The 24808-nt window shown below is 41.7% G+C and overlaps 1 protein-coding gene across 1 annotated transcript; it reads left to right on the top strand.

Moving 5' to 3' along the window:
• The first annotated feature begins 18161 nt into the window (after positions 1 to 18161).
• Positions 18162 to 22615, top strand: LOC127335988 (anthocyanin regulatory R-S protein). The gene is made up of 9 exons (XM_051362725.2): positions 18162 to 18406; positions 18640 to 18803; positions 18882 to 19136; positions 19249 to 19345; positions 19522 to 19536; positions 19651 to 19707; positions 21151 to 21756; positions 21846 to 22253; positions 22338 to 22615. The coding sequence occupies exons 2-9, from the start codon at positions 18661 to 18663 to the stop codon at positions 22407 to 22409; spliced, it is 1653 nt and encodes a 550-aa protein (XP_051218685.1). The 5' UTR covers positions 18162 to 18406; positions 18640 to 18660; the 3' UTR covers positions 22410 to 22615.
• The last annotated feature ends 2193 nt before the right edge of the window (positions 22616 to 24808 follow it).

Below are 24808 nucleotides of genomic sequence, written 5' to 3'. Positions count from 1 at the left end.
GACTTAACATCCTTTGTCATTGTCAAAACAATGACATACTCTGCCTTCTTTTGTAGATTCCGTCACAATATTTAGAACTCTTCTAAATCTAGCATAGACAACTTCTAGCTCATTGTGCTACTTTTAAAACAATACTTAGTCTAATTTGAGATTGAAATTATATTTTATATGTGACAAAACCAATATCGGTGTAACATCTTACAGCGATTTGTTTGTCATTTCTTCATACAAATATATATATATATATATATCCTTAGTTCTTCTAAAGTACTCAAGGATATTCTTACTGTTGTCCAATGATCATCATATGAATCATTCTGGTATATGCTCATAACACTTTATAGCACATGATATCTGATTGTGTACATATTATTCGTGATCTAAAATCACTCATGTGTTTTTACTCATCGAGTGTCAGACACACTCAAGTCTTGTTAATCCTTCACATGACAAGAACATTTTCTTAATATTTCTATATTGAACTACTTCAATATCCATTCTATGTACTTTGACTTAAACTTATTATGTGTTTCAATCTATCTTCATAGATCTTGACACTAGATATGTTTCAGTCCATATCCTTTCATTGAAATTAATTTCTCAATGAAACCTTTTAATCAAGTATATAATTACATCATTTATAACCAACTATATGTCACCTACATAAAGTATTATAAATATGTCTTAGCGCTCCCACTTAATTTCTTGCAAATGCAAGCCTCTTCATCGCTTTAATGAAATCAAAAACTCTTTGACTATTTCATCTGGTGAAGATTCTAACTCCGTGATACTTACTTCATCCAATTGAAGTTCGTATACTTATCTAGTATTCCACGGACCAGCAAAACTCTTGGTTGGATCTTGTATACACCTTTAATACACACTTCTGATAAGTAATGTATTTTGCCATCCTACTAACATATCTCATAAAAGAAATATGTAGTGATTACTAGAATAATCCACACAGACTATAAGCATTGCTACGGAAGATCTAATCTTGTTGTAGTCAACTATTTGAACTTTGTCGTAAACAACTTTTCGACAAGTCAAGCTTCTTCAAGGATATTTCATCCAAGTCCATCAATTTTATAGATCCATTTACTTTCAAAAAGTATTCATCTATCTTGGATTTCATGGCGTATAGCCATTTTAACGGAGTCAGGGCCCATCATAGCTTCTTTGTTTGTAGTTGGTTTATCATTGTTCATAATCAATCCTTTGTCCACAAATCATTTATTTGATCACAAAGTAAACCATACCTACAAGGTTCAATATGTACTTCGATTTCCATGGCTAAAACACTTTGTAGTCATGGGAGCCATGATCGTCGTGGTCGCTTCCGGAATCAATTTCCGATGCTGCGCTACACTGATCATTATGCTCAGGTTCATAAACCTTATCAAATTATATTGTCCTCCCACTCAAATACTTCACTAGAAACAATTTCTTGGAAATAAGAAACATTGACAAACACTTTTGTCTTTGTCTACATAGTGGGAAGAATTCCCAATCAATTCTCTGGGATAACCAACAAAGACATTCATCCGATTTTGGTTGTAAACTTATTTACTTATGCTATGCATACCAAAATTTAAAGAAAAGACTATTAGGGTTTATACCCATGTCATAACTTGTATGATGTCATTTCATCGGATCATGATGATGCTCTATTCAGTGTAAAAGTGGTAGTCACTAAAGCATAATCCACAAAAATATAATGGCGTCATAATATTTTATCTCATCATTAATCCAACAAGGTTTGGATACATCTCTCGGATACTTCATCATCACTATGATACTCCAAGAAACGTGAGTTGTAGAACAATTTCATAACTCTCTTAGATGTTCGCTAAAACTCGTAACTCAAATATTTCCACCATGATCCAATCATAGATATTTGACTTTTCTATTACGATGATTTCCACTTCATGCTGAAATTTATTTGAATCCATTCAAAATGTTTCAAACTTTTCCTTATTGAATATATCCACATATATACTCAATTCATTGTTTTGAAAGTTTTCATGAAGTAGAAGAATCTCCCGCACACAACTATGCCCAGTGAACCACATACATCATCATGTATTTTTCACTAAGTTAGTTGCCCGTTCAACTTTTGGCCTATGAACGGTATTTTAATCACTCTCTTTAGAAAAGATTTGCAAGCGCCAAATGATTCAAAAATCAAATGACTCCAAAAATCCATTTGCATGGAGTTCCTTTATGCATTCCTTTCTAACATGACCTAAATGGCGGTTCCACAAATAAGTGGAATTCAAATCATTTGCCTTATGGCATTTTAGCGTCAGTGTTATGTATGTGTGTTTCACCATTAAGATTTATAATAACTTATCCATCGTACATGGAGTAATGTCATAATTTAAACAACTCATTGTTTTTATTTGACCAGAGCAAAATAACAATTTATTAAGCTCTTTATTATAAATTCTAAGGGCTAGATAGAATGCCAATGACGAACATAATAACACTTTATTTTTGTTCCTGACGTGCATTCCTATCATATTCCTTGTCAGTCACTTAGGCCATTGTATTCTTGTATTGCATTGTTTTGTATGACACTTCATACCAACCAATATAGTACTAATACCCAAGAATTTCATAGTGTGAGTTAACTAGGAATACAACCATAACATGTATATCATTTATATACACTTGAGCTAGACTTTCTAGTCTTCTCTTTTCTTTTGCCAAAATATCTTTTGCGCTTTCTCTTTTAGCTTTCCTCATTATTCAGAAAAACACTTCAACATCATTAACTTCTAGGTTTGTTGGTCAAATACCAATAACCTTGAGATTCTTACTTTGAAGTTGATCATCATATGACAAGTGTTCCAGATTTCACTTATTAGTAACTTTGTAATATGATGAACAATTTCACTCATAATTTTATCCATCATATCATGACGACTTTCCGAGACCATGTCTGTACATGCTAGGCTCGTAAAGTTTTAACCTTGGTATTTGCATGTGCAAATCTAGCTTGCACCCGTTGTATGCACACGTAGAATCTATCACACCCGATCATCACGTGATGCTTCGAAACGACGAGTTTTAGTAACGGTGCATATTAAGGATGGTCACTTCATGGATGTGCGAATATCCGTAGTGCCCCAATAGTTGGAGGATTGTGACGCCATGCCTTTCAACCTTCGTACATTCCCATAAAACTTATGAGTTCATGTAGTCTCACCAAATTATATTCTATCATCTTGCAATAAGGTCTTAGATATCACATATATCTCATACCTTGATTATTTCTGAAAACTAAATTTTCAGCTCCTTACTTTTCAAACAGATTTGAACTTCAAGTTTCACGGAGACAAGATAACTTTAGGTACTAATTGAAACCATAGCTCTTTGAATCAACAATGTGAGGTTTACTAAAAGTTTGCAATAGGACTTAATTAATTCTTGATTCTTTAACAATACGGTACCAAACCGTAAAGTTTCTTGTCAAATTTTAATAGTATTTCTATCTCAATTACAAGACTAGCGCATAGTAGTAAACGGATGCCAATACTACAAAATTAATTCAAAATACTACTCAGACTATGTTTAAGATAATTAGTTCATGGTTTAATCTAATTACTAATGAACTCCCACTTAATACAACATCCCTCATAGTTGTTAAGTGGTACACGATCCAAATTCACTACACCAAAAACCGATCATCACGTGAGATGATGTAGCTTCAATGGTGAACATCAACATGTTGATCATATCATCCATATGACTCGTGTTCAACCTTTCGGTTTCCGTTGTCCCGAGGCCATGTCTGTACATGCTAGGCTCGTCAAGCAAACCCAAGTATTCCGCGTGTGCAACATGGCTTACACCCGTTGTATGTGAATCATTGAATCTATCACATCCGATCATCACGAGATGCTTCGAAACGACGAACTATTACAATGGTGCATACGAGGGGAGAACACTTTATTATCTTGATATTAATGTGAGGGATCATCTTATAATGCTACCGTCGCGATCTAAGCAAAATAAGATGCATAAAGGATTAACATCACATGCAGTTCATATGTGATATGATATGGCCCTTTTATCTTTGCGCCTTCGATCTTCATCTCCAAAGCATGGACATGATCTCCATCATCAACGGGCATGATCTCCATCATCGTCGGCGTAGCGTCAAGGTTCATGACGCCGTCTTCATGGTTGTTCACCTCATGTAGCAACTATTACAACTACTTTGAAATACTACTCAACATGAAAATTAAAGACAACCATAAGGCTCCTGCCGGTTGCCACAATACAATAATGATCATCTCATACATATTCATCATCATATCATGGCCATATCACATCACCAAACCCTGCAAAAACAAGTTAGACGTCTCTAATTTGGTTTGCATATTTTACGTGGTTTAGGGTTTTCGAGAGAGATCTAATCTACCTACGAACATGAACCACAACGTTGATACTAATGTTTTCAATAGAAGAGTAAATTGAATCTTCACTATAGTAGGAGAGACAGACACCCGCAAAGCCTCTTATGCAATACAAGTTGCATGTCGAACGAGGAACAAGTCTCATGAACGCGGTCATGTAAAGTTAGTCCGAGCCGCTTCATCCCACTATGCCACAAAGATGCAAAGTACTCAAACTAAAGATAACAAGAGCATCAACGCCCACAAAACCATTGTGTTCTACTCGTGCAACCATCTATGCATAGACATGGCTCTGATACCACTGTAGGATAACGTTGCATAGAAAACAAAAAATTTCCTACCGCGAACACGCAATCCAAGCCAAGATGCAATCTAGAAGACGGTAGCAACGAGAGGGTATCGAGTCTCACCCTTGAAGAGATTCCAAAGCCTACAAGAGGAGGCTCTTGTTGCTGCGGTAGACGATCACTTGCCGCTTGCAAAAGCGCGTAGAAGATCTTGATCACGATCGGTTCCGGCGCCACGAACGGGCAGCACCTCCGTACTCGGTCACACGTTCGGTTGTTGATGAAGACGACGTCCACCTCCCCGTTCCAGCGGGCAGCGGAAGTAGTAGCTCCTCTTGAATCCGAAAGCACGACGGCGTGGTGTCGGTGGCGGTGTAGAAGTCCGGCGGAGCTTCGCTAAGCTACGCGGGCAATATGGAGTGGAGGAGCAAAGCTAGGGTTTGGGAGGGGGTGGCCGGCCACTCAAGGGGGGCGGCCAGCTTATGGTCTTGGGGTGGCCGGCCCCCTCCCTTGGCCCCTCATTATATAGGTGGATCCCAAGTGTTGGTGTCCAAGTCTTCGAATAAGACCCGAAACCAAAACCTTCCATAGGAGGGGGAAACCTAGCCCAACTAGGACTCCCACCCAAAGGTGGGATTCCCACCTCCCATGTGGGGGGTGGCCGGCCCCCTATGGTGGAGTCCACTTGGGACTCCACCCCATCTAGGGCTGGCCGGCCATGGTGGTGGAGTCCCATGTGGACTCCACCTTCCCTGGTGGTTTCTTCCGGACTTTTCTAGAACCTTCTAGAACCTTCCATAGAACCTTCCGCGACATTTTATTTCACATAAAATGACATCCTATATATGAATCTTATTCTCCCACCATTCCTAACTCCTCGTGATGTCCGGGATCTCATCCGGGACTCCGAACAAATATTCGAACTCCATTCCATATTCAAGTACTACCATTTCAACATCCAACTTTAAGTGTGTCACCCTACGGTTCGTGAACTATGCGGACATGGTTGAGTACTCACTCCGACCAATAACCAATAGCGGGATCTGGAGATCCATAATGGCTCCCACATATTCAACGATGACTTTAGTGATCGAATGAACCATTCACATACAATACCAATTCCCTTTGTCACGCGATATTTTACTTGTCCGAGGTTTGATCTTCGGTATCACTCTATACCTTGTTCAACCTCGTCTCCTGACAAGTACTCTTTACTCGTACCGTGGTATGTGGTCTCTTATGAACTCATTCATATGCTTGCAAGACATTAGACGACATTCCACCGAGAGGGCCCAGAGTATATCTATCCGTCATCGGGATGGACAAATCCCACTGTTGATCCATATGCCTCAACTCTTACTTTCTGGATACTTAATCCCACCTTTATAGCCACCCATTTACGCAGTGGTGTTTGGTGTAATCAAAGTACCTTTCCGGTATAAGTGATTTACATGATCTCATGGTCATAAGGACTAGGTAACTATGTATCGAAAGCTTATAGCAAATAACTTAATGACGAGATCTTATGCTACGCTTAATTGGGTGTGTCCATTACATCATTCATATAATGATATAACCTTGTTATTAATAACATCCAATGTTCATGATTATGAAACTAATCATCCATTAATCAACAAGCTAGTTTAAGAGGCATACTAGGGACTTCTTGTTGTCTACATATCACACATGTACTAATGTTTCGGTTAATACAATTATAGCATGATATATAAACATTTATCATAAACATAAAGATATAAATAATAACCACTTTATTATTGCCTCTAGGGCATATCTCCTTCAGGAGGTACCTTTATGTCCATCACTCTTGGTGAAGCAACAAAGCTTCTTGACAATATGATGATCAACTACTCTGAATGGCACACGGAAAGAGCTCCACAAGGTAAGAAGGTAAATTCTGTCGAAGAAACCTCTTCCTTGAGTGATAAGATTGATGCTATTATGTCTATGCTTGTGAATGATAGGACTAATATTGATCCTAATAATGTTCCATTAGCTTCATTGGTTGCACAAGAAGAACATGTTGATGTGAACTTCATTAAAAATAATAATTTCAACAACAATGCTTACCGGAACAATTCTAGTAACAACTATAGGCCATATCCTTATAATAATGGCAACGGCTATGGTAATTCTTATGGAAATTCTTACAATAATAATAGGAGTTCACCCCCTGGACTTGAAGCCATGCTTAAGGAATTTATTAGTACACAAACTGCTTTTAACAAATCTGTTGAAGAAAAGCTTGGGAAAATTGATATACTTGCTTCTAAAGTCGATAGTCTTGCTGCTGATGTTGATCTTTTGAAATCAAAGGTTTTGCCTAATGAGAATCATCATAATAAAATTGTTACTACAGCAAATGCCATCCAAGTTAGAATTAATGAGAATATAAGATTAATGGCTGAATTGCGTGCTAGGTGGGATAGAGAAGAAAATGAAAAACTAGCTAAAGAGAAGAATATAGCTAAAGTTTGGACTATTACCACCACTAGTAATGCTAATGCTACACATGTTGCTGCACCTCCTACTAATACTAATAAAAGAATTGGTGTTAGCAATGTTTCCACTTCTAATGCAAAGAGCGAGACACTGCCTGAAATCGCTAAAATCATTAAATCGTTATAAAGGCATGAAATTTTTTCCAACATTGGGGATGATGATCCCATTGCTTTAGATTATAATGGTTTGAATTTTGATGATTGCCACATCTCTGAAGTTATAAAGTTCTTGCAAAAACTTGCTAAAAGTCCTAATGCTAGTGCTATAAATTTGGCTTTCACGCATCATATTACAAATGCTCTCATAAAAGCTAGAGAAGAGAAACTAGAGCGCGAAGCCTCTATTCCTAAAAAGCTAGAGGATGGTTGGGAGCCCATCATTAAGATGAAGGTTAAAGATTTTGATTGTAATGCTTTATGTGATCTTGGTGCAAGTATTTCTGTTATGCCTAAGAAAATTTATGATATGCTTGACTTGCCACCGCTGAAAAATTGTTATTTGGATGTTAATCTTGCTGATCATTCTACAAAGAAACCTTTGGGGAAAGTTGATAATGTTCGCATTACCGTTAACAATAACCTTGTCCCCGTTGATTTTGTTGTCTTGGATATTGAATGCAATGCATCTTGTCCCATTATATTGGGAAGACCTTTTTTTCGAACTGTTGGTGCTATCATTGATATGAAGGAAGGTAATATAAAATATCAATTTCCTCTCAAGAAAGGTATGGAACACTTCCCTAGAAAGAGAATGAAGTTACCTTTTGATTCTATTATGAGAACAAATTATGATGTTGACACTTCGTCTCTTGATAATACTTGATACACACTTTCTGCGCCTAGCTGAAAGGCGTTAAAGAAAAGCGCTTATGGGAGACAACCCATGTTTTTACCTACAGTACTTTGTTTTTATTTTGTGTCTTAGAAGTTGTTTACTACTGTAGCAACCTCTCCTTATCTTAGTTTTGTGTTTTGTTGTGCCAAGTTAAGCCGTTGATAGAAAAGTAAGTACTAGATTTGGATTACTGCACAGTTCCAGATTTCTTTGCTGTCAAGAATCTGGGTCCACCTCCCTGTAGGTAGCTCAGAAAATTAAGCCAATTTACGTGCATGATCCTCAGATATGTACGCAACTTTCATTCAATTTGGGCATTTTCATTTGAGCAAGTCTGGTGCCATTTTAAAATTCGTCATTACGAACTGTTCTGTTTTGACAGATTCTGCCTTTTATTTCGCATTGCCTCTTTTGCTATGTTGGATGAATTTCTTTGATCCACTAATGTCCAGTAGCATTATGCAATGTCCAGAAGTGTTAAGAATGATTGTGTCACCTCTGAATATGTTAATTTTTATTGTGCACTAACCCTCTAATGAGTTGTTTCGAGTTTGGTGTGGAGGAAGTTTTCAAGGATCAAGAGAGGAGTATGATGCAACATGATCAAGGAGAGTGAAAGCTCTAAGCTTGGGGATGCCCCGGTGGTTCACCCCTGCATATTCTAAGAAGACTCAAGCGTCTAAGCTTGGGGATGCCCAAGGCATCCCCTTCTTCATCGACAACATTATCAGGTTCCTCCCCTGAAACTATATTTTTATTCCATCACATCTTATGTGCTTTGCTTGGAGCGTCGGTTTATTTTTGTTTTTGTTTTGTTTGAATAAAATGGATCCTAGCATTCACTTTATGGGAGAGAGACACGCTCCGCTGTAGCATATGGACAAGTATGTCCTTGGTTTCTACTCATAGTATTCATGGCGAAGTTTCTCCTTCGTTAAATTGTTATATGGTTGGAATTGGAAAATGATACATGTAGTAATTGCTATTAATGTCTTGGGTAATGTGATACTTGGCAATTGTTGTGCTCATGATTAAGCTCTTGCATCATATACTTTGCACCCATTAATGAAGAAATACATAGAGCATGCTAAAATTTGGTTTGCATATTTGGTTTCTCTAAGGTCTAGATAATTTCTAGTATTGAGTTTGAACAACAAGGAAGACGGTGTAGATTCTTATAATGTTTTCAATATGTCTTTTATGTGAGTTTTGCTGCACCGGTTCATCCTTGTGTTTGTTTCAAATAAGCCTTGCTAGCCTAAACCTTGTATCGAGAGGGAATACTTCTCATGCATCCAAAATACTTGAGCCAACCACTATGCCATTTGTGTCCACCATACCTACCTACTACATGGTATTTTCCGCCATTCCAAAGTAAATTGCTTGAGTGCTACCTTTAAAATTCCATCATTCACCTTTGTAATATATAGCTCATGGGACAAATAGCTTAAAAACTATTGTGGTATTGAATATGTAATTATGCACTTTATCTCTTATTAAGTTGCTTGTTGTGCGATAACCATGTTCACTAGGGACGCCATCAACTATTCATTGTTGAATTTCATGTGAGTTGCTATGCATGTCCGTCTTGTCTGAAGTGAGAGAGATCTACCACCTTATGGTTAAGCATGCATATTGTTAGAGAAGAACATTGGGCCGCTAACTAAAGCCATGATCCATGGTGGAAGTTTCAGTTTTGGACATATATCCTCAATCTCAAATGAGAAAATTATTAATTGTTGTTACATGCTTATGCATAAAAGAGGAGTCCATTATCTGTTGTCTATGTTGTCCCGGTATGGATGTCTAAGTTGAAGAATAATCAATAGCGAGAAATCCAATGCGAGCTTTCTCCTTAGACCTTTGTACAGGCGGCATAGAGGTACCCCTTTGTGACACTTGGTTAAAACAGTGCATTGTGATGATCCGGTAGTCCAAGCTAATTAGGACAAGGTGCGGGCACTATTAGTACACTATGCATGAGGCTTGCAACTTATAAGATATAATTTACATGATGCATATGCTTTATTACTACCGTTGACAAAATTGTTTCATGTTTTCAAAATCAAAGCTCTAGCACAAATATAGCAATCGATGCTTTTCCTCTATGGAGGACCATTCTTTTACTTTCAATGTTGAGTCAGTTCACCTATTTCTCTCCACCTCAAGAAGCAAACACTTGTGTGAACTGTGCATTGATTCCTACATACTTGCTTATTGCACTTATTATATTACTCTATGTTGACAATATCCATGAGATATACATGTTACAAGTTGAAAGCAACCGCTGAAACTTAATCTTCTTTTGTGTTGCTTCAATACCTTTACTTTGAATTATTGCTTTATGAGTTAACTCTTATGCAAGACTTATTGATGCTTGTCTTGAAGTGCTATTCATGAAAAGTCTTTGCTTTATGATTCACTTGTTTACTCATGTCATATACATTGTTTTGATCGCTGCATTCACTACATATGCTTTATAAATAGTATGATCAAGGTTATGATGGCATGTCACTCCAGAAACTATCTGTGTTATCGTTTTACCTGCTCGGGACGAGAAGAACTAAGCTTGGGGATGCTGATACGTCTCCGACGTATCGATAATTTCTTATGTTCCATGCCACATTATTGATGTTATCTACATGTTTTATGCACACTTTATGTCATATTCGTGCATTTTCTGGAACTAACCTATTAACAAGATGCCGAAGTGCCGATTCTTGCTGTTTTCTGCTGTTTTTGGTTTCAGAAATCCTAGTAAGGAAATATTCTCGGAATTGGACGAAATCAACGCCCAGGGGCCTATTTTTCCACGAAGCTTCCAGAAGTCCGAAGACGAAACGAAGAGGGGCCACGAGGCAGCCAGAGCATAGGGCGGCGCGGCCCCTGCCCTGGCCGCGCGGCCCTATGGTCTGGGCCCCTCGCGCCGCCTCTTGACCTACCCTTCCGCCTACTTAAAGCCTCCGTGACGAAACCCCCAGTACCGAGAGCCACGATACGGAAAACCTTCCAGAGACGCCGCCAACGCCGATCCCATCTCGGGGGATCCAGGAGATCGCCTCCGGCACCCTGCCGGAGAGGGGATTCATCTCCCGGAGGACTCTACGCCGCCATGGTCGCCTCCGGTGTGATGTGTGAGTAGTCTACCCCTCGACTATGGGTCCATAGCAGTAGCTAGATGGTTGTCTTCTCCCCATTGTGCTATCATTGTCGAATCTTGTGAGCTGCCTATCATGATCAAGATCATCTATATGTAATTCTATATGTTGCGTTTGTTGGGATCCAATGAATAGAGAATACTTGTTATGTTGATTATCAAAGTTATATCTACGTGTTATTTATGATCTTGCATGCTTTCCGTTACTAGTAGATGCTCTGGCCAAGTAGATGCTTGTAACTCCAAGAGGGAGTACTTATGCTCGATAGTGGGTTCATGCCCGCATTGACACACAGGACGATGTGAGAAAGTTCTAAGGTTGTGTTGTGCTGTTGCCACTAGGGATAAAACATTGATGCTATGTCTAAGGATGTAGTTGTTGATTACATTACGCACCATACTTAATGCAATTGTCTGTTACTTTGCAACTTAATACTGGAGGGGGTTCGGATGATAACCTGAAGGTGGACTTTTTAGGCATAGATGCAGTTGGATGGCGGTCTATGTACTTTGTCGTAATGCCCAATTAAATCTCACTATAATCATCATGATATGTATGTGCATGGTCATGCTCTCTTTATTTGTCAATTGCCCAACTGTAATTTGTTCACCCAACATGCTGTTTATCTTATGGGAGAGACACCTCTAGTGAACTGTGGACCCCGGTCCAATTCTCTTTACTGAAATACAATCTACTGCAATATTGTTTTACTGTTTTCTGCAAACAATCATCTTCCACACAATACGGTTAATCCTTTGTTACAGCAAGCCGGTGAGATTGACAACCTCACTGTTTCGTTGGGGCAAAGTACTTTGGTTGTGTTGTGCAGGTTCCACGTTGGCGCCGGAATCCCTGGTGTTGCGCCGCACTACATCCCGCCGCCATCAACCTTCAACGTGCTTCTTGACTCCTACTGGTTCGATAAACCTTGGTTTCTTTCTGAGGGAAAACTTGCTGCTGTGCGCATCATACCTTCCTCTTGGGGTTCCCAACGAACGTGTGAGTTACACGCCATCATTTGACTTTGACTATCGGCAAAAAGTTGACGGGAAATACTTCTTCATTAACGAAAGGAGGGTTTTTTACAATGAAGAGCCGATTGCTCAAAGAAAAGGGGAACAAAAGAAGAGCCGATTGCTCGCATACTACTGATCCTATTCTACTAATCCTCGCTGCCCTCGTCGTCGGCGTCGTAGCTGCTGCCGGCGCTGCTTCCGGAGCACTCCTCGTCACCGCTGCCCCAGCCTTCGGCCGGAGCTTCTTCCTCTTCATCATCATCGTCATCTTCACTATCCGCCCAAGCACGGAAGCGCTTTGCCGGCGGGTACCCGGCGGAGGAGGAGGAGTCGCCTTCCTCCTCTTCTTCCTCTTCCTCCTCGTTTTCCTCTTTCTCCTCCTTATCGGAGGAAGTAGGGTTCCTCCATGAGTGGAGGTCATCCTCGCTCTCGCTCTCCAGTTCCCCTTCAATGAGGAACTGGAGGTCGTCCTCCCCATCAGTCAGGGGCATGTCGCCATCTGACAAGAAGTCGAGGTCCCACTCGGGCTCTGACATCGGCTCACTCGAGGAAGAAGATTGGAAAGAGAGGCCGGAGGAGACGAAGGAAGAAGAAGACATGGCTACAGAGAAAGAGGTTTTTTCGGTGCCGATAGCTAGAACAGAGGAAGGGGATGAAGAGGGCTAATCAATCGGCACATTTAAATAAAAAAGGAGCCTAGTGGAGATTTAATGCCATTGCAGTTTCCGAGGGAGTGATGCTAAGGCTATCAAATTTTGCAGAGAAGTTGAGAAGACAAGGCATCATGATGAAGGATACTGCAACGGTTCTGCTCTGCCATGACATGACCCGGCGAAGAAAAAGCAGAGTGATTTTGGAATTATCAATTCCAAAACCAGGGGGGCATGTGTTATCACCAGAATTTGACCAAGTCAGAGGTGGGCCGCGATCAAGATGGGCTTGAAGATTGTATACGGAAGAAATACGTGAATCGGCCTTATATGCAAAGTTTGGGCTAGTTTGCCCTTGTATCTGTAACATAGTAGATTACGTGTCGTTTGCCTCGTGCACGGTTGGGATTATTCCCACGTTAGAAAGTCTACGGACTATAAATATGTATCTAGGGTTTATGAAATAAACAACAACCAACGTTCACCCCAAATCAATCTCGGCGCATCGCCAACTCCTTCGTCTCGAGGGTTTCTTCCGGTAAGCATCATGCTGCCTAGATCGCATCTTACGATCTAGGCAGCACAAGCTTATTTCGTTGTTCATGCGTTGCTCGTACTGAAACCTTTTTGATGGCGAGCAACGTAGTTATCTTAGATGTGTTAGGGTTAGCATAGTTCTTCGTATCATATGCTATCGTCGTGCGACCCTTACACATCTAGCCGCCCTTACACCTATCTTAGGTGTAGGGGCGGCACCCCGCTTGATCATTATTTAGTAGATCCGATCCGTTACGGTTGCTCCTTGTTCTTCAAGGATTAGTTTAATATCTGCAATAGTTAGGCCTTACAAAGGGTTGGAGGATCCAGCGGCGCGTAGGGTGTCGTTTGCTAGTCCTAGACAGGATGTTCCGAGGATCAACCTCGTGTTGGTTTTTAGGCCCTATCTAGGATCGGCTTACGATCACCGTGCGTGGCCGCGAGGCCCAATCGTGAGTAGGATGATCCGATTATGCGGTGAAAACCCTAAATCGTCGTAGATCGTTTTAGCTTTATCTTGATCAAGCAGGACCACCATATATTTGTGCACCTCGTACGAATCATGGGTGGATCGGCTCCTTGAGCCGATTCACAGGACAACCTGAGAGCCGATCGAGGCTCGTATTTAATGTTTACGTGTATGCCATGCAGGAAACTAAGCGAGGCATCTCCATCACCTTCCTGACCAGGTATAGGTCAGGTGGCACGCCCTTGCACCAGCATCGGACGTGCGTGCCGGAGGCTTTGCGGGCTGTCGCTCGGAGGGACCAGGACCAGCCGCAGCCCTAAGTTGTTCCCGGCTCTACTGTGTTGCCCGTCGCTGCTCGCCGGTGGGTTTCTGACCGCAACACTTAATTAGGATGTTGTATTGAAATCGAACACTTTAGTACCACCTCACTAATGATAAAGCTGTTAGGAGCGCGGGGTTAGTTGACATGCGAAGCTCATTCGATCCATAAGAAGGCCCATCATGTCCAGTTTTCTTTGCATACGCCCGATTTATTTGCATATACTAAGCGGTTTTCTAAATGTACTAAACAAAGCGCGGATGAACGCCAATCCTTCATCGCTGGTTTATTTGACGTAAGAACAAAATCCTGGTTTATTTACCTACGGCCATCACCAATCTCAGTTTAATGGTAAAGATATATGTAAGGTTGGTTATGAGTATATTAGATGGTTGGCATGTAGTATCATGGCATGCGAGTCTAAATACAAATGACAAGTTCGTAACGTTCTCGTCGTGAATACCACCACGTATAACAAAACCAATACCACTAGAGATCGAGAAACCGGTCGAGATATTGTCCAGATAAGCCGTCGTACGTTGTACATAGCGTCCATTCAATTTTGTTTTTGTCTTTTATCTTGTTGTTCAGCTTATGCTCCTCAACTTGCATGTGTCGACATAGCTATATGTCGTAGGCACACACCAACTTGCCAATGTCCTTTTGATCACGGTCACTAAACTACAAAAGCAAGAGGCTAGCAATATATATTATGTGAACTAACACCACATAGCATGCACGAGGCACAGAGACCGAGCAAAAAATGTTACTTTCTCCGTTACGTGTACTTTGAACCATAGTTTTAAAAACCAAATCGGTTCAGTAGTTTGACCAGAAAAAACCTGAACCAACGGCATCATAGATTTTTTAGGAAGCATCGGTCCAAATAGCAAAAAACAAGTAAGAGGAATCAAACTCTATACCTTCAGCTAGGGAGCAATAACACCACTTAACACCCAATACCACTTGGACTCACAATGTTTTTTTAATTGCATATTGAAATATACTCTGTATATGAATTTTATGGTCATTTTGTTCCGAAGTTCGCTTAAATTTTAACTAAAAATAATGGGTTTTTGTCACCATCCAACCAGATGAACTGATGGTCTGACCAGGGAACCAGTGAACTAGTCGCCTCACCAGTTCACTGACCGGTCCAGTTTTTTAAACTATGCTTTGAACCACAACAACAATTATAAACGAAAGGAGTAGTGACAAAAGTATTAATGTCAAATAGCATCACAGTAGGAAAATGAGTACACAAAGTACAACTATATTTCTTAATCGTGTAATTTAATTCCAGATGTGATGCCATAAAATGATTACACCTTGACAAATATAAGACATATATATATCTATGGATGGAAGGACTATTTCTGTTGAAACCAAAGTATACATAACAAGCAATCGTGAAGTGGAAAGTTTACATCATTATGAGACTGTTAATTACGCTGTTTCTGATTGGCTGATCCTACCACACTCATTTTTTTATGACTCGCCGGCATTATTTCTTAGCTTACAAATCGGTTGTTTTCAACATTGATTTGGACGTGGCCAGTGACAATGACCTGGCTAGCTTCTAAGATTTGACTGCTTGGTTGGTGTGCCTCTCGTACACTCACAAGAGGGTAATCACTACAGGAACTAATCTAGTAACTAAATAAATGCTAAAATGCATAATTGTACACGGGCTACATGTAGCCCATTTAAGATAAATCGAGATCTCAGAAGATACTGAAGTTCTTTATGTACACATATAGAAGTGATTACCTACATTTAAACTTTTCGTTGCATATTTTTATTTGTGGGATACACAAATAAATGTGCAGATAAAAAATGGACCAACTATTTGCTAAAGAGCCACACGCAGTATTATGATTCCACAACAGTCTTTTCCAGGTAGCTTGTCAATGTATTAATTAGTAGATTTTAACACACATATAAATATATAACACTTGGTGGTTGAATATGGTTTCGTAGAAACTTTGTGTAGCTCGATCTTTAGGTCCCGGCTCCTTGCTGCCGGGTACTTTCAAAAATATGAAACACATATTAAAAGTGTCAAAATTTTCTTATAAATAAAAAAATATATATGCTTGCCAAACTTGTAAACCAAATGTGATGTTCATATAAGGCGAATTCGGTATAATAGGCAAGGAGGCAATCAGCCCAACAGGTGGCAATCAAGCCCATCATGACATGATCGAGTTGATAATGGTGATGTCGTTGTACTGCCGTTGCCCCCTCGATCAATCGATCTCCTCCTGTAATCTCTATGTATTGTTCCCCTTTTTCATATATCAACATGTAACCGATGCTGAGGTAAAGGCATCATTCCCGACAAATTGATAAATTACACTTGGTCATCTTATTTGCACAAATTACCTACTTAACCAATGTTCAGGTGGCAAGATAATGAGATTGAAGGTGCTTACCAATGAGTGTATACCCAGTTTTTGTGATGATCGCATCCACAATATGTAGAAGAAAATCAGTATTTAGTGTTTTAAGAAAAAATAATCTATCTTGGCATTTCAAGTCTTCAATGTTCCGTTCCGCTTTCCTATGACAATGTAATAAACCTTTGTTGTGTGCGTGTGCCGATGCAGAGGGCTAAAAGCATTCTCATTCAATAATTCTAAAGACGTTGACATTAACAATTTTGGTATTTAGTGGACAGTGAGGCCCTAGGAATTTATGCAAATGGTCTTTTCATAATCGCTTTAAAAAAATAGAACAATGACACTTTTCAAAGTTGATGGTACTTCCTTTTTAACTAAAACTCTAAAATTATAGTTCCAACGGTTATCCATTATTTTATTTTATTTGTGAATTCCTGTTCTCCATTATTCGAGAGGAAAGAATATACCAGCTGAATCTAATTAAATCCCAGTTGTACGAATAAGTCACCTTTCACAGTTGCTCCATTTACTAGACAATTAAGCTCATGTTATGTAAATTAGGAGAATTTGAGACAACATTGCACTGGTATACGTAGCTTCCTAGAATTCTCGCCTTCTTGCTGACACTTATTGATTGAAAATGATGCTCGACTTTGCCTTAATGTGTGCTATATGTTGTCAAACCTCCGTTATTATGTGCTGATATATCATTCATGTAAGTGAACCCCTGTCTCGATCTTACCCCGCACCCCTTGGCCCCACCGTCAAATATTGTGCAATAACAATACTAATACTCATTAAAAAAGTCAACCAAAATGGCACATGAACGTTAGGCAAAAGGGGTCAGATCCGAAATTGTTTTTCATAACGGTTCATTTCATATGTGTTGAACTTTCTCTTTGAGAATCAAGGTCAGATTCTTTGTTTTTCAAGTTGAATAACTTACTTTTGCTAAGCATGAGAAAATGAAGAAGTCATGCGTGTACTGTTGGAGTTAGTCCAATCATCTCACGTCTGGTTAGTTTCTTAGTCGAGTCCATGCATGTGAGACTCTATAAGTACTAAGCCGTGTTGTGTTAGGAGTCAATTAGGAAGGTCCATTTGGTAGCTTGCCATGTTAGAGTCCGAGTTGTGCAAGGATATCAGGTCCGTGTAGGTTTAGGTTTATGGTCAGAGTCTGCTCAGCAATCATGTGCGTGATCGGGTGCGTGGGCGTGTGGGTTCTGTAACCAAACTGTTCCACGAGTTTTTTGAGAAATAAAGAGAACTGGCATGACATGCATGTGCCCTTGTCTAAAGCTTTCCGTATGTGTCTGTATTCGTCTAGTTTTGTATTCCCTCCGTCTAATTAAAGTTTTCTGAGATTTATCTAAATTCAGATTATCTGGGTACTGAATGACATCTACACGCATTTCAATTTTAACAAATCTCACCCAAGTTTTATGAGACGGACGGAGGATGATTGATATTACTGGGAAAAAGCCAACACATACTACACAAGTACACAAGCGAGAAAGTAGCAGCCATAAATATATGTTAGTGTGACAGTGTTTGAACGTACAGTGATTTGCTGTTGTGTACTTATGTCGCAATCGTTGCTCCATCTGCTGCAAGATCTATATAGCATGCCTTGGATTCTTTATACATTTGCATATATAGTAGCTCCATCTTCCTCCGCGACGAAAGGTTGTTGCCAATGGTCTCCTGGCTTCTTGGTCTCCACTCTGCAGAGCTCAACTAAAGCTCAACTCCGGACCCTTAATTAGTTGGAACTCTGTCTTCTATTCTTGGTTAGCTTAACTACTTTCACTCTCTTATTTACTTTCTTCCTTGTACTAACTCTACTACTAATATTGCACTTTGTAATCTCGTTGAGAAATCTGTCCAGAAGTTTCTTAGCACCATCATGAACTAAATTAATTAAGATGATACTATACTTCCTATACTACCCAACCATGCATACCTTTCTTGTTTTGCTGCTTTGTCTCTTCTAGCTCCACCTTCTGATTCTGCTTATGTGCAGGAAGGAAATAGTGTGGTGGAAATGGCACTATCAGCTCCTCTGAACCAGGAAGAGCCCACTCTGCCATCGCCGGGGAAGCGATTCAGCAACCAGCTCGCTGCTGCCGTGAGGAGCATCAACTGGACTTACGCCATATTCTGGTCCGTGTCTACCAGCCGCCCAGGGTAATAATATATCGTTTCATGGTCACCCAAGCTAGTGACGAACATCCGCCGGTTCCTTTCCTCATACGATGTTTATAGAGCTTTGACGTGGAAGGACGGGTTCTACAACGGCGAGATAAAGACGAGGAAGATCACCAACTCGACGGACCTTACCGCCGACCAGCTCGTCCTGGAGAGGAGCGAGCAGCTGAGGGAGCTCTACGAGTCGCTACTCTCCGGCGAGTGCGACCACCGGGCGAAACGTCCCGCCGCCTCGCTTTCGCCGGAGGATCTCGGCGACGCCGAGTGGTACTACACGGTCTGCATGACCTACGCCTTCCGGCCTGGCCAAGGGTTCGTCTAGACTCTAGACTTCTATCTTATCATGATAATATTTACTGTACTGGTTGTCTGGTTGTTAGACTGAGGAGTTTAATTTGTTGCTCCGCTGTACACGTCCGGTCAGGTTGCCTGGCAAAAGCTTTGCGAGCAATGAACCTATTTGGCTCTGCAACGCTCACTTCGCGGACACCAAAATCTTCCAACGCGCGCTCTTAGCAAAGGTACGTTTGTGTGTCTACGTCTTCAAGCCTCTCTCTTTAACTTCCTGCAACTGCAAGAAACTGTCTCTCTCCTTAATATCTGGCAAATCTGCACACTAACTATATTTATGTATACTACTGACTGACATATCATGATTTCCACTTTGCATGGCCATGCTATCTGCCGCCTAATTTAGACTGCGTCTATTCAGGTCAGTACACTTCATGCTTCCATCACGGCATAATTGGCACTGCATGTCACGTGTTCACCGTTCAGATTTCTGACCCCAACCAACTCCATGCTTGTCTTGGCTCACATTTTTCAGACAGTTGCTTGCATCCCATTCATGGGCGGTGTGCTTGAGCTAGGGACGGCTCAACAGGTTGGTTCCTGGGGGTGTGCATATGACTTTCACCTCTCGTTTTTTTATAAAATTCTGCCATTCATTACTAGTTGCACCGCTTAAGTTAAATCATGTTATGATATTTACTATATGTGGCTACATGGTCTCTCGAAACCAGCAAACTATATACTAGGCTGCCGAGAAATTTCATAAAAGCCCCAACAAACCCCCACATGAGATAAGGCCCAAATGCATGCACGCCAAATGCTGTGAACACAAAATTAGACCCAAGTCATGGGAAAGATGCACGAACCTGCATCAAGTCTCGAGAGACAGACACGCCGCCAAAAGGAATAGACAAAGCCACAAAGGTAGGACAGATCCACCCCTCTTTCAACTTCCAGAAGCGGTACGCCGGGTTATCGTTGTGGAGACAACTAGAGAGTAGGGATATGCCTAGGAGAGCAATATCAAAGCCTTATAGACTTATACTGAATATCACCGTACACATGAAAATTTTGACACTAAGACGTTCATTTTTAAATCTATATGGCCGCATGGGGGGTCGCCTACTCCAATATTAGAAGAGGCGATGAAAGAGTCGTTGAGAGTGGCTCGAGCCTCTAGATTCCACAGTTGTTGGACTTACACAATAAATTAGGCTTCTAACAACTTGGACTTCTTTGAGTTAATTGGACCTCTCCTAACAATAAATTAGGCTTCTAACAATAAATTAGACGTTCATTTTTGTTGTCTGGCACCTAGGATTTGACAGCTGCCATTCATCGGCGGTAATAAGGGGTTGGAGAGAGCGTATGAGAAGGTGGTGGAAGGCAGCTATGGTTACAGGTTTATGATGTCCCTAGTTGGCTATCATCATCTCCAAGTGATTCCATGTCAAAAATTGGGATACACACATGAGAATTTACCACACGCTTATGATACGATTGGACATTCTTGCCGGTAAAATAAAATGGCTATTTCAGGATGAAAACTGACTAACTATATATTCTCCAATTTGCACAAACTCCTACTTCCAGTGTGTCAATTTATCGGAGGCCAGAGTGCAGCAGTACTATCACTGGTAACCGAACATATTGCAAATTACCAAAACCTTGTGCCAAGTATAGCATACAAGCTAAAAATGGTGTACTACTATTTTGCTAAAATTGTACACGTACAAAAAGTGTAATTTTTTGGTCAGTAGTGGTATTTGATTATAGGTGACTGAGGAACATTTCAGAAAAAATAGGACATCATATAGACAGGGAGTACTCTATAGACAGGCTAGGCTACCAATTGGAGTAGTACCACCGGCCACGGCTTATTTTCTTGCGTTCATTGAAAAGACATGAAGACCGGATCATTCCACATGTTATTTTTTATCACTCCTAGTTGTTCACCCAATAATTGAAGTGGCCGGTACTACTTGCTGATTAATCCATTCAAAGCATTGAAAAAGTGGTTCGAACGATTTGCTAGGTTTCGGAGGACACGGACATGGTGAACCGGATCCGCACGTCTTTCTGGGAGCTACAGTTTCCGACATGCTCGGGGGTGGAGGAGCCGAGCTCCAGCCCATCAGAAGACGAAACCGGGGACGCCGACTTCGTGTTCGAGGACCTCGATCACAACGCCGCCGAGGCGACGGCGACGATCTCCGGGGAGATCGAGTGCCTGTCCGACGGCAACCTCGAGCGGATCACGAACGAGATCGACGAGTTCTACGGCCTGTGCGAGGAGCTGGACCTGCGCGCTCTGGAGGATAACTGGATCATGGACGGGTCCTTCGAGGGGATGTCTTCGCCGGACGCAGGCGGGATCACCGATGATGTTGCCACGTTAACTAGCTCCGTCGAATCCTCTCGCCCATCGTGCTTTACGGCCTGGAAGACGTCGCCGCAAGACGTGGCTGCCACGGCGGCCGGGGAGTCTCAGAAGTTGCTGAAGAAAGCCGTGGCCGGTGGTGCGTGGACGAGAGCTCAGGGAAGTACCGTCAAGGGTCATGTCATGTCGGAGAGAAGGCGCCGGGAGAAGCTCAACGAGATGTTCCTCATTCTCAAGTCATTGGTCCCGTCAATTCACAAGGTACGATGGGCCATCTTGACAAAGGCGTACTCCTTTTCGTCAAAAAAAAATCATTTTTTATACTTTTCCTGGACTGGTAATTGTTGCAGGTGGACAAAGCATCCATCCTAGCAGAGACGATAGCCTATCTCAAGGAGCTGGAGCAAAGGGTAGAAGAGCTTGAATCCAACAGGGCACCGCCACGGCCGATCGCTGAAGCAGCAGGTCGGAGGCGCCATGACGTCGCCGGGAAGAAGGCCTCGGTCGGATCCAAGAGGAAGGCGTTGGACCTCAGTGTTGGCAACCATGAGAGGGAGCACCTCTCCAAGGACGATGATCCGAACAACGTCGTGAACGTCACCGTCATGGACAAGGAGGTGCTCCTGGAGGTGCAGTGCCCGTGGAAGGAGCTGCTGATGACACGAGTATTCGACGCCTTGAAGACCCTCGGCCTGGACGTGCTCTCCGTCCAGTCGTCGACGCCGGACGGCCTTCTTGCTCTCAAGATACGGGCTCAGGTCTGGCAATGGAAATGCATGCAGAGATAACGCCCATGGTTATGGTTATTGGTTTACTAATGTAATCTGGTGATTTTTCTGCAGCAAGCCGGTTCTGCCGCCATGGCACCTGGGATGGTCAGCGAAGAGCTTCAGAAAGCTATAGGCAAGCGCTGAAAGAATTCTGCAGGCGTGGCGTAACATTGGTTCTTTTGCTCCTAGTGACTACTTACGACGATGTCTGTGTTTTACAAATGTGACAAAGAAAATCAGATACTAGTGTGACGCTTGGATTCAACTGGAATCAAGTGAACAGAGTTAATTCGTCGGCACACAATACAGAACCGCTGGTGCATCCAGCCCGGCACGACGATCATGTGCTACTGTGCTCATTCTTTTTTTCATGTGAAGTAGACCAATCTGAAGTTCTGTCTCTCCGATATACCGTGACGAGGAAGAGATCAAGGAAATCAGCGAGATGCTGAATTGCAAGGTCGTCAACTTGCCCATAACATATCTCGGACTTCCTCTCCATTTCAGAAAAGCACGAAAAGAAGACTTCCAAGATTTAATAGAAAAGATCAGAAATAGACTAGCCATGTGGAAAACCCACATGCTCACTCAAAGTGGAAGATTAATCTTAGTGCAATCCGTGCTAAGCGCTATGGCGATTTTCCACTTGATGTCCCTTGATCCGCCTCCATGGGTCCTGAAAACAATTGATAAGATACGCAGAACGTTCCTTTGGAAGGGAACTGATACTGTTAATGGTGGACATTGTCTGGTTAATTGGAAAACAATTTGTCATCCCAAACCTAACGGCGGGTTAGGGATCTTAAACCTAGAGTTCATGAACACGGCCATGCATGTTCGATGGGCATGGCATCTAAGAGTTGGCGACCAGAAGTCATGGTGCTCGCTAGCCAGTCCCATAGAAGAACAAGACAGACACATTTTCAATGCGGCGACAAGTGTGGTCGTGGGTAACGGCCAAAGGTGCTACTTCTGGTCCGATAATTGGTTAAACGGGAGATCAATAGAAGACATTGCTTCGGACATATATCATGCAATTAACCCTCTAACGAAGGCAAAAAGAACTGTTGCTGAAGCGGTCCTTCATGGAGCTTGGATAGATGATATCAAGAAACAAATTAACATTCAAGGTTTTCTTCAGGTCGTTGCCATATGGGAAGAACTCAATGGCATACATTTAAGCCAAAATGCAGAGGATGTGGACATGGACTTGGGACGCTAAAGGAATATTCACATCGAAATCAGTATACATGGCTCATTATAAGACTGCAACTCAGTGTGATATCGCAAACGAAATCTGGAGGTCATGGTCGCCTTTGTGATGCAAAATCCGGTTTGGCTGATCATACGTGAAAGGGTATGGACGGCAAACCGGCTAGCAAAAAGAGGACTTCCCCATAACGAGAAATGTGTTTTCTGCAATTTAACGGAGGAAGATACTCAACATTTATTCATTGGCTGCGCAGTAGTAAACATAATTTGGAACTCTCAGTTGAAATGGGCTGGTTTTGATCAAGTGGTTCAAATATCAAGCCAAAACCTCAGAACTTGGTGGAAACAACCGTTGAAAAATATGCAGAACGCAGGCAAGAAGAAACTGAATTCTATCATCATGCTTGTCTCTTGGTCGATATGGAGGGAAAGGAACAACCAGATGTTCGAAAATGCTTATAAACCAATTCCGCAACTCATTGATCAGATACAGTCAGAAGCAAGGATGTGGTCGATAGCAAGTAAAGGTCGTTTCATTCTGTAGGTGTCACGCTGCTAGGGCTGTTGTGTGTGTTTTCTCTTTTCCTTTTTTGGTCAGGTCAAGCTTCACAAGACTATATTCTGTTTTGTATTCTTTGTCTTTTTTGGGCCTTTTTCTCCCATCTTAATATATTACATGCAGTTCTCCTGCATGGTTCGAAAAATAAGTAGACCGATCTGTTGACGATTATAATTTTTTTAAAGTAATAAAAAATTACAAATAGATCCTTAGACCACCTAACGACTATAAACAACAGCGCTGGCTGAAGGCGTGCCACCATCCTCGCTCATCCATCACTGCAGCCGATTTTTTTTACCGTAGTACATAAACGGAAAATCAACATGCTAAGTCCCTAAGAGACTAGTGTCATAAACCAGCAATCGTAGCTAGATATGTATAGATCCGAAGACCCATACCTAAAACCACACAAACGGACACGAAAACCTTTTCTAAAGGGACATTTTCCATGTGCAGACGCGCCTGTTCACATCCCCGACTCTCACTCTTTTCCAGACACCGCCGGAAACATCATCGAGCAAATCCCGAGTGGTGCGGTGGCGGTAGATGTTCTCTGCCGTCGACTAAGTGGGCTGCGGTAACGTACGCTCCCACCTTCTTCCGACGTGGTCGCGGCGGTGTTCGCAGGCGGAGGTCTAGCCGGTGATGGCGGCGCGGTGCTAGGGGGATCGATCTGGGCCTGGAAGGATCGGTTGGCTGCAGCCTCTTTGTGCTGCTGCTCCGGTGTCGGCTCACGGAGGCTCTCCAGGGCTTCACTCGCAACACGGGGACG

The sequence above is a fragment of the Lolium perenne genome, chromosome 2 (assembly GCF_019359855.2).
Source record: "Lolium perenne isolate Kyuss_39 chromosome 2, Kyuss_2.0, whole genome shotgun sequence".
NCBI lineage: Eukaryota > Viridiplantae > Streptophyta > Magnoliopsida > Poales > Poaceae > Lolium > Lolium perenne.
This window is presented reverse-complemented; position numbering and strand designations above follow the sequence as displayed.